Source organism: Borostomias antarcticus, assembly GCF_949987555.1.
Source record: "Borostomias antarcticus genome assembly, chromosome: 12".
Taxonomy (NCBI): Eukaryota; Metazoa; Chordata; class Actinopteri; order Stomiiformes; family Stomiidae; genus Borostomias; species Borostomias antarcticus.
In genome coordinates this window covers 16,937,688-16,949,133 of record NC_140245.1, presented here as the reverse complement: position 1 = coordinate 16,949,133, position 11,446 = coordinate 16,937,688, and the positions used below count along the sequence as shown (strand labels likewise).

Genomic DNA, 11,446 nt, shown 5'->3' with positions numbered 1-11,446 from the left:
TCTAGTTGCATTTAATGTAGGTAGTCAGTGTACTACTACTTGTAAGAACTCACAAGTGCATCTCCTTTCTAAACAAGTGACTAAGCATAACATAGTGCTGAAGGCAAAGTGAAGAATGGCAAACTAAAAATACAGTAGGTGCTCAAGAGGGAGGAATCCTGGTAGTACTTCTTGAAGAGGTGAGTTTTGAGCCTGCGGGGAAAGATGGGCAGCGACTCTGCTGTCCTGATGTCAGTTGCAGTTCATTCCACCACTATGGGGCCAGGACAGAAAAGTGACTGTGTCGATTGCCAGCAAAGTGCAAAATACAATTCCATGATCCTCTTTCAGGAAAGCTGGGCAGCAGATGGGGAGCACTGGACAGAGTGGTTCAGGCGTTCCTTTGTGCCAGCGGCCATCACACTATAACAGTGCCTGAGTGTCCCCAGGTCCCTAACCCAAACCTCCTCCGTCACACTCTATAACAGTGCCTGAGTGTCCCCACATCCCTAACCCAAACCTCCTCCATCACACTCTATAACAGTGCCTGAGTGTCTCCACGCCCCTAACCCAAACCTCCTCCATCACACTCTTTAACAGTGCCTGAGTGTCTCCACGCCCCTAACCCAAACCTCCTCCACCACACTCTATAACAGTGCCTGAGTGTCCCCACGTCCCTAACCCAAACCTCCTCCACCACACTCTATAACAGTGCCTGAGTGTCCCCACGTCCCTAACCCAAACCTCCTCCACCACACTCTATAACAGTGCCTGAGTGTCCCCCTCAATTGACATTTGTTCAGGACATTGTTTTCACTGAGGAAATGTAGGAGTCTGCTGTTAAAAATAAAGCAGAGGATTTTCCCAAGGTTGCTGTTGACAAGGTTGCTGTTCTTTCTCTCTCTCTCTCTCTCTCTCTCTCTCTCTCTCTCTCTCCAGCCATGAAAGGAGAACATGTATTTTCTAGTCTTGGCCACGCCTCGTTCTACCAGAGGGTGTACCTGCTGGGGGGGGAGGAGCTCCTGGTGCTGCAGACCACTGTGGGAAATCCCTCCCTGGGCAACAGCTTCCATCAGATCACCGACTTCAACGATCTCCCCACCTCCTTGTTCGCCTGCAATGTGGACCAATCTGTGTTCGAGGAGCAGGAAGGCAAGGTAGGGGCATACCACTCCTCTGGGGGGGGGGGGGGGGGGGGGCGGGTTGGAAAGCATATTACCTGGGGCCTCATTTATAAAGCTTGCATACGCACAAAAGAATGTGCTCACCTCCAATCACACTCTGACCCATGTGTACGCACATTTCTGGCGAAATGAAAAACTGTGATCCTAATGGCAGAAATGTGAAACCTGAGAAACGCTTTGAAATTGACACCATTGTGAACAATAAATATATATCCAATATTGCAAAATAACCCCTCAAATATGTTGCATTGCCCAACTGGGAATCATAATAAACTGTATCTGTCATCGCTAAACAATTGATTCATGTATTTATTCTCATAAATAATTATTGTATTTATTTATTCTCATAAATTATCCTTTTATTTATTTATTCTCACAAATAATCACGTGGACAGCGTAGGCTGTGCTCAAAGCAATCACTATAATTCAAATACTGTTGTGAATGACTTGTGAACGGCCTTCATACACACTTCTTACACTGCTGTGAATCCCAATTTTGGTAGAGCAACAATCACTCTAGTCGTAGAGAAGCCCCTCTCACTGCGGGGAAAATGACAGTGCCAACATGCAGCCTAGCATTCCTCAACAAGAAATCTCTAAGTGTGCACTGTTGTACATGACATGTTTACTCAGGCAATGTGTAGGCTATTATATTATAAGGATAATATGATTCACTGTAAGCTGTGTTACATTGAAATAGACTGTGTTTGTTGCTGGTTTTTCATTGCCTCATTGTTTGACTCAGGAATCCACATTCATAGGGCACCCATTATTATAAGCTATTTGGGCTATTTAGAAATCGCCATGCTTATTTGATAAATGAAATAGGCTAAACTGATCCCGTGTTCGATGCCTCAGTCATGCAGATAAGAATGCTGTTAATTGTCTTAGATGTTATGGATGTTATGTCATCAGCTGTTCTGTCTTCATGACATCCAGCATTGTCGGAAATAAGTGCCCTCACCTCTACATGTGATGCCTCGGATCCATCGTCTCCTATACCCAGAAATGAAATCAATCAATCAATCAATCAATCACGTGCGTGGTTCATATATTGTCAATCGCACCTGTTCCATATAATCATGTCCGTAGGTGGGTATAAAAAGGCATGCAATTCCAATGCATTATGACGCACAATGGCTGCTTTATATGTACTGTTGTTGGATGATGTGGATGAAGGAATACTGAGAGAGCGAGTCTTCAGGGACCAGCAAGACCTACTGTACTGGCCAATGACGACAAGTGGCTCATGAGCCGCTTCCCCGTCTTTGCTGCCACATTTGCCATCATGATAGATTTGGGCTGTATCAATTTCTGTGAATTGGAAGCGTTTCACTGGCCATTTATAGGCATTTATGGGCATTAAGAGGGTGGGACAAAACGAGCGCTCACATGCGCCAAGTTTAGAGTTGATTGGGATTTATAATGGGGAACCGGCGTGGGACATGCGTGCGCACTTCGTTATAAATCTGAAAATCGTGCGTACCTTTTGGAACTTGCGGATGTCCGCAACCCTTAATGCACGAATCCTGAGCAAAGTTTTATAAATGAGGCCCCTGGTCTGTATACAGATGTGGGAAGTTAGAAATGTCACATGCTGCAGCATTTCACCTCGCGGTATTTGGCAGGGAAATCCCGTTGGAAATCTCGTGGGATTTCAGACGGGTGTTATTTCGTTTTAGTGATGCACCACCGCCAGGTGGCGTCTTTGAGTAGATTTAGCAGGCTGGGCTCAGTGTTTTTCTCCTATAGTCTACGAATGAAGCATCATTAAGTTTCACCTTCTTTAATTTAAATGCTCTGTTGTAAAGCACTTTGAGCTGAATTTATCTGTATGAAAGGTGCTATACCTTGTTCTCAAACACATGTTTTCTCCATCTGGATGTAATTTAATTATTACGAACACCTATATCTAGGCCTACAGTAGCCTATCTATCTCGGTAACTGACGTCGGGTCAAGACGTGGTGGCTGTTTGGTCAAATGCGCAAAATAACAGTATTGTAAATATATTTGTTAGTAAAGATATGGTGAACGTGGGGGTTTTGCGTTTTGTTTCTGGAACGCATTCAACTGGTAGGCTACTAGTAAACCCCGGAAGTAAATTTGAAGACAGGGCATAATGTAGCCAAGTCTGAGCGCAGTAGGCTATATGGCTTCAGCACGATACAAAGAAAAAATAAGCTTGATCGACTTGTGGATCCATACAAAATTGACATAGTCGCCATGAGTAAAGATCACTCATTGCCAATCATATCCGGACATTAACTATCTTGTGCATAGGTAGCGGCAGGTTTGACAGTGAGTGCGTTCACATGCACAATATACACAATATTTTGTTATTTGAATGATCTTGAATATATATATATTCAAGATCATTCAAATAAGAAAATATCGTGTATGTTTTTATTTATTTATACCGGCCGCCAGCCGTTCCATGAACGGCTATAGGGAATGCGCAGTTTCGCGCTGGCTACAGCCTATTATATGCACAGTTTCGCGCTACGTAGGCTATTATAAATAAGTATTATTCATTGGGGGAGCTTGGACTCGCTGGGGACTGGTGGAGAGACGCAGAGCCTCCCCAGACGCGACATCTCCAGTTGGCTGAAGAGCTGCGCGCTCCGGCGGCGCCCCTCGCAGTGTCCACAGAAGAATACCCCCACCAAAATACCTGCATGGTGAAGACAAGCTGCAGCAAGAACAGAACTGTCTACCAATGCATGAAGTGCACCTAGCTGTCTGTGAGAGGCTATAGCAGAGGATATGTGCGAAGTGTATTTGAGCTGCCGCCTCAACCGTAAGAGCAGAGCGCATCAACTCGTGTATAGCAACAACTAGTAGCCCATAGCCATTAAAACGGCTTATTGTTTTATTCATATATCAACTAGATAATTCGATTAATAATGAGTAGCCTAGTAGGCTTAAATGAATTAAATAGGGCCAAATGAGCCTTAAGTTGTAGCCTAGGCTACAGTACAATCACAAGATGCATAGGCCTAGCCTATCGTAAAAAGCGTTGCGTTCTCATAGGCCTATATTAACTTAGATAATTATTAATTATGCTCAGGTCATAATGTCCGTTGAAAAGCAGAATTTGAATTGTATTAAAATAGGCAAAAATTAAATGTCCACATATTCTGATTCCTTCTAGGTCTATATAAAAAAATCATTTTTTTAATGTGTAGCCTAGGCTATAGGCTTCTGCGATGAACAAAACAGCCACAATGTAGCCTGCTTAGCGAGCGAGAGGGCAGTCTACCATAAAGTGTAGGCTATAGCCTAACCATAATGTAATATATCTAGACTACATGCATTGTGGCATTTCTTTATATAGCCCAGCCTGCAATTGTTTCTCAATAAACAGTTATGTCATCCTCTGAGTCCGAGTAGGCTAATAGACCGGCAGCTCTAAATGCCTTCCCAATCAATGAGACATGGTTGTAAAAATGATGTTTTATTGATGAAAAGGGTAAAACTGAAAAACATGGAGTCATTGCATTGATCGATGCAGTCCGTTCAAATAGGCATCAAAAGATAAAGTAGGCCCATTTAAAATGACCAATTACATCTTCAAATCCCTTCTAATCTTGGCCTTTGATAGGGTTTTTTCCCGCTATACTGCCATTTATATCCGAACATTAACTATCTTGTGCATACAGAGCACAAACAATGAAACGAATAGATTTCCTCCCTGTCTGTGGCATTCGCTACCAGCAAACACTGAAAATACAGGTCCTCAATTTATTTAGATTAGACTAGCCTATCTAACTGGACCACTCCAATGAATGTTGAACGTAGCCTACTTTTATTCTTTAGGTTTTACAGAATCGGCCTACAATGTCCACACATGCATGCGCCATCTGACTAGCTCGTCACTCGCCAGCGAACCTGGACTAGACTATTGTAACCCCCCCCCCCCCAAATTCTTTTATATTCAAATAAACTGGATGAACCGGTTTCCTAGCCCTGGATCGTGGGGAGTGGGGTAGCCTGCGTTAGCGGGTGCTTTGCCATGACCGGCCATTGAATTCGCTAGTTTGATTTATAGATGGATGGATTTAACCTCCAAAGTAGATTGTGCAAGTATTGTATAGGCCCATGTACATGTAAGAGATGAATGGCTGTAACCATGAACTCAGCCAGAGGTAGGCCCTACTGTAGATTATCAGCATTATCACCAGTCTCAATTTATGTCTCAATTTATGTGTTGCCATTCATTTAAACCACCATCTCATCTAGACTACTTCTGTTGCTGCATTTTTACATTTATGCTTTCATGATTTTAGAGCGCAATAAACATTTTCCAGGATTCCAATAAGTCCATCCATTCATCCAACTTTGTGCTGAGCGCAGCGCAGGCTGGTAGCCTACTGTCAAGGCTCACGACTGATGCACTCCCTTAACACGTCTCGCAACTTCCCAGACCATCAAGAGAATTTCAATATGAAAGACCTTGGGATTCCAGGAGTCAAGGCCGTTTCAGACGGGGAGCGACATTCCGCCTGCGTTCTCGCTCGGATCAGCGGGGGACGCACGCGTCCTGCGCGCAGCGGGGAAAGCTGACTACAATTCAGCTCTTGTCGCGGGCGGGAGTGTGCAGCCTAGTTCCATATGAGAACACTCCTCGGTCCAATTCTGTATAGTAGATCAGCCTGCGTACTTTCAACAAATGTATTATTAGACATAATATCATAATAATATATATAGCCTTCAACGACCTCCTGAGCTGCCTGCCTGATGGTCTCAGGGCCGCGCGTCGTTTTCCGCACCCTAACTATTGGCCTGCTATCAATGAAAGAAAATACATTGTAAATAAACATGGTTTTAGGCTATTGTTTTTATGTAGGCCTATAGGTTAAGCTATTTGTGTTCATAAGGTAACGTCATTAACCTCAAGATGTATCTTTCACATTAAAACTACATACAAAGCTGGGAATGCTAAGAAAATTGCATATGTTTGCAAACTAAAACAAGTGAACACAATTTTACAATCGAAAAATGCTTATGAGGCCATTATTTTACTTATATGGGGCAAAAGTGGTTTATCTTCCTGCTTCTGCCTAAGCCCTCCACAATACCACAACACAACGGTGTCATGTTTTACCGAAGGAGAAGTGAAGAAGACGGAAGCTGCTAAAGCAGTTAGCTAATGTTAAGATCATTCCTCTAGCTACTTTGCTGCTAATGCGAGTTCGTCTCCGTTCCTGCCCGAGAAACAGAAGTTGAACTAATAGCATCAAAATCAAAATAGCTACAGGAATCATCGTTGTAAAGTTAGCTATCTGCTTTTTAGCCACCGACAGCTACCGATAATATTATGGAAGCTGCTGTCGTGAGCTAACTTGCTATCACGGTCTTATCGTGCAGCTTCACAGGCTGCTATTAGCAGACAGCACTAAAGTTGACAAAATCACACTTGCACATCATTAGAATTCCAACCATTTATATGGGATTTATCATTCAACTAAACATGGAACCTGAATACTACCTGATATTTCAACCTGCTGCCATCAGTGATCAGCGCGTCTGCTTGTTTGAGTCATGAATATCTTACGCAGTTACATTCCATGTAGTGTCCCAAAACTGTTAAATCATTCCCCATGTAGTTCACTATGAGTCGCACTCAATACATCCATGGTAATAGGGAGGGAGTGAGTGAACCATTTCAAACACATCTCTGGTCATCTCCGTTAGCCATCTTACTCGTCCTGATGCCATGTTCCATATGAGAACACTCAGCCTAATGTATTAAACTTCTACTTGTCCCGACAGTTAACAGATATGAGATTATAGATTAAAATAGATGGTCCGGTTAAGTGTTGAGAAGATCAGCTTGTTTAGTATGTTGATCTGGTCTTCTAACTGGTTACACACTGTGTATTAAATTACATGATTTAAAGAGTTGATTTGTGTCAAGGAGATTATTAGTGTACATTCATTTCTGAACGGAAGAGAAAAGTAATATCTAGAGCCTGTCTGTCCTTGGTAAACACAGCAGACTCCGTATATCTCTCTTCCACTCTGCCTCTGACCTTCTCTACTCTGATGAATGTTGGTCTCCACTGTTAACATGGCCTCCTCCTGAACCACCACTGGCTTTAGTCTCGTTTGGTCCAGTCCAGTCTGGTCTGTTCCGGTTCATTCCGCTCTGGTCTGGTACAGTGTGGCCTGGTCTGGTCTGATCCAATCTGGTCTGGTGTGGTCAGGTGTTGTCTGGTCCAGTCTGGTCTGGTGTAGTCTAGTCTGATGTGGTGTAGTCTGACTGACCGGATGTACAGTAGGTTTTGGAGATAAGCGTTGTCATTCGGCGACAGGAGATTCTCCCTGCTCTTATCAGTGGCGACGGGATATTCTCCCGGTCCAAGAGATTTTCCTCCCTATCTCAGAATGGTAATGAGTCCAGACAGACCTTTCTCCAGCACTGGCACAGCGTAAATGAAGTGTGGAGATACACTAGGGCTGCGTTCCGAATCGCATACTTCTACTTCTTACTACCAGTACCTACTACAGCTGCCCTTAGAAAGTACGTACTTTGCAAGCAGTAGACATCCAATTGGGACATACTACTCTGTCATAACATTGCGCCCTGAAATCTGACGACATCCGTCGCAGTCCATAACGCGACATTCGCCCACAGCTGTCCGCAGAGACGCGCAAGATTCGAAATGGTTGGCGCAGTAAATCCCTTCCAGATGCACGAGAACGCCATTCGTCGAGCTCGCCAGAGACGCCAATACCGTCGGAGGACAAGAGCTCTCCTGTTGTTCCTTTGTAATGTATGTAGTTTGAACGGAATTGTACATTTTAACCTGATCAAGGTATTCATCCACGTCAGTAAAATTACATAATGCATTTCAGTCATTGTCATTCTATGTCCTGTCTGCATGTGAAGCAGCATCACATTTAACTTTGTAACGTTAGTGTAAACATTCTTGCCAATTCTGTTGTGTAACTTAGTTGACTGAACCTACATTTTACAACCTTTGATATGTGACAGTATATAATCAGGTCATTGCAGTCGTAATGTAGTGTCCTTGTATCTCAAACTGGAAATAAACCATTCATGCAATTAAAGGAAAATGCTCGTTTTTGACAACCTGGACCTTATTTACGACATATTATAAGAAGTTTGACTCACCGAGATCACTTTTGTGTTGTTCGGAGGCCTGTAGAAGAAATTTAAAATCCAGCGCGAGCCAGTATATCCATGTAATGGCGTCGGACGGGGCAACGGGAATGCAGTTTCTCAAAATCCATTTTCGGCCGCTAAACGGTTGTTTTCATCAATCAGATTGGATGAATCGACAGTTGAGATTCCGCAACGCGAGCCATTGTTGTTTTTGTTTTCAAATACCGGGTCTTTAGCCTCTGTAATATGATCTTTACACGCCTCTCCCCCACTTGCTCCAGCACGCATGCGCACAGGCCAGCGCGCAGACTGGCTATTCTCCAGCTCACATTCTCTGCGCTACGATCGTTGTTGGTGCCGAGAATATTGTCGTCGTCATTCGTCAGCAACAATCCGATCGTAGCGCAGCATCACACCTCATTGTTTCTTCACCAAAACCAAGCTTGATGCCTGTTAATTTGTTCTTCATTTTGTATTGTCACCCTCATTTTCCCAAGCTACCATTATGCATTATGTTTGGTTTAACACGTGTGATGTATAAATCCAATGATCAATCATAACTACATCTAATGATCAATCATGACTTGTGTATTGTGTACTGTGTAATCCACACATCACGTTGTCCCAGTTTCACCTGTAACTTTGAAGGAAAAAGTGTGGATGCTTTGAAAGACCATTTCAAGTCCAGTGGAGGCCAAGCTACCCGTCAGTCAACAATTATTCAACACTCAGGATACAGTATATTTGACTGATTGAGCTCTAAGAAAGCACAGGTTAGTTGGTCGAAACATTTAATGAGGCATTTTAAGCAAACAAATGAAGCTAATTAAATTAAACATGCTGCAACACAAGACAAACAAAACAAACAAAGCTAAATTATAATTTCTTGCCGAGTGCCTCCAGTAGTGCCAAAAAGTGGTCCTCCCGCCTCTCCTCTCTTGACCGAGACTCATCCTCTCTCCTACTGGCCTCCTCGTCTCTTCTCTCCTCCCTTGTAAGTTTTATTAGTCAGGTGCACATCATACAGGTATAATATGCACTGGAATGCAATTGCTAGCTCCCAAATGTGCATAGTACAGTAAAAAATAGAAGTAATTAAGTAAAAGACACTAAAAATTTAAAATAGAGTAAAAATACAGCACAATCTTGTTACACTGAGGGAGACTGGAGTAGTCCACACCATCTTGTATTTGTCATACCTTGTTCTGGCTGCCTCCTCTCTCCTCCTGGCCTCCTCTTCTCTTCTCTCCTCTCTCCTCCTGCTCTCCTGGTACCTCTCTTCCTCCCTAGCCCTGGCTGCCTCCTCTCTCCCCCTGGCCTCCTCATACCTTTGCCCATCTAGTGCCTGCTGTCTTGCCTCTCTCTTTTCCGTCTCTCTAAGGTACTCCAGTACCTGGCTACTGGACTGACCTCCCTCCCTCCTTCTCTTTCGTGGTGGTATAGCAGGACACTCATCCTCCACAGGAATGGGATCAGACACAGAGGGAGTTGAGACTTCAACAGCCTCCTGGCTTGCTGATGAAATTAGCAATGGTGGGGTGATGGATGGCTTACTGCCCAATGCAGCATCCATCACCCCATACCATTTCCAGGAGGCTGCTCCTCTGTGCTGACCCCTGTTTTAGGACACTTCAAATCCTGCTAATTAGATGAAAGGATTAGTTAATGACACTAAAGCATAGTAAATGGCTAATCGAAGGCATACACACAACACTGGTGACTGACTTTGTATTTTTGTTTGAGGTTCTCCCATTTCTTTTTTATGGAGGCTGGTGTCACCTTCCCCTCCAAGCCATGCTCGACCACAAACATCCTAAGGGGACAAGGAACATGCCCAGCAATGACAAATGCTCCTTTCATCACATTTCGTAAAATAGGGTCAAGTGTTACTCACTCAAACCCCTTTATCGCTGCATTTCTCTTCCCAGTGAACAGCTCCTCCTTCTCCATCCTCCACTGGATGAGTTTCTCAGTATGTTCATCTGTCCCTAACAAATTAATGATGTTTTCCAGTGAGACAAAGCAGTTGACTGACTAGTACTTCAACTACCTAGTTAACGTTAGCTAACTGACGTCCTGGATAGGCTCGTGCATTATCAGCAAACTATTTTCTGGTGAGCTGAATTGGTATGTCGTACCTTCTATTAATACATCCATGGTCGTACCTTACATAGCTAGCTATACTGACTTGGCTTGCATTCTGCTTTTTGGCAAATTTGACGAATGATGAGAAGAGTGAGAGGTAACGTTGTTAACTTCAGTGCACCACATAGCTAGCTAGCTAACTAGCTGGCAAGTTGATGTTACAGAAGTAAGTTACGCTAGTAGCTACCACTATAGATACCACTAGGCCACTGGCTGAGGTTATAGGTTTACATTTGCGCTCATTTATCCACTTAGCTTCGTGCAGCAATAGTATCTTTTAATGTTTCAATTATACACACAACACGAGTCGCTACAAATATGTAGTGACGTTACTGTACTAACACTTGAATGCGCTGCCGCTGCCGCTTGCGTCCGCCATCATTGCACATCTGTCTGCGCGCCGCAGGATTCATAATAAAGCCTCCAGCGCGACTCGCACGTGACGTAATTTCCGCTGCGCACAGGGTTGTGGGTCGGAATAGCCAGAGAAGCCTGCTGGCTTGCATACTGCAAAATACGACCGGATGTAGTATCACATCCTGGCATTTTTGCCATACTGCATGTGGCATACTATGTATTGGGACATACTACATTCTGTATTGGCATACTATATAGTAGGGTAGTATGCGATTCGGAACGCAGCCTAGGTCTGGCTATGTGAGACTAGAGTAGAAGTGGTGTGATCTAGTGTGGTGTGATCTGGTCTGGTCTGGTCTGGTCTGGTCTGGTGTGGTGTGGTGTGGTCTGGTCTGGTCTGATGTGTTGTGGTCTGGTCTGGTCTGGTCTGGTCTGGTCTGGTGTGGTCTGGTCTGGTGTGTTGTGGTCTGGTCTGATGTGTTGTGGTGTGGTCTGGTCTGGTCTTGATGTGGTGTGTTGTGTTGGGGTGTGGTCTGGTGTGTTGTGTTGGGGTGTGGTCTGGTGTGTTGTGGTGTGTTTTGGTGTGGTGTGGTCTGGTCCGGTGTGTTGTGGTCTGGGGCCTCATTTATCATTGAGGTACGCCTTCTTTTA

At 44.0% G+C, this 11,446-nt stretch overlaps 1 protein-coding gene across 1 annotated transcript in view; it reads left to right on the top strand.

Annotated features, from left to right (window-relative positions):
* Nucleotides 1–920: 920 nt before the first annotated feature.
* The window catches only part of rcan2 (regulator of calcineurin 2), a gene marked incomplete at both ends in the record, with an annotated part of 86,819 nt that continues 76,293 nt past the window's right edge, over nucleotides 921–11,446 (top strand). Inside the window, one exon of the mRNA XM_084447482.1 lies at nucleotides 921–1,136. Coding sequence (XP_084303608.1) covers nucleotides 921–1,136 — 216 coding nt within the window. The remainder of the gene's footprint in view (nucleotides 1,137–11,446) is intronic.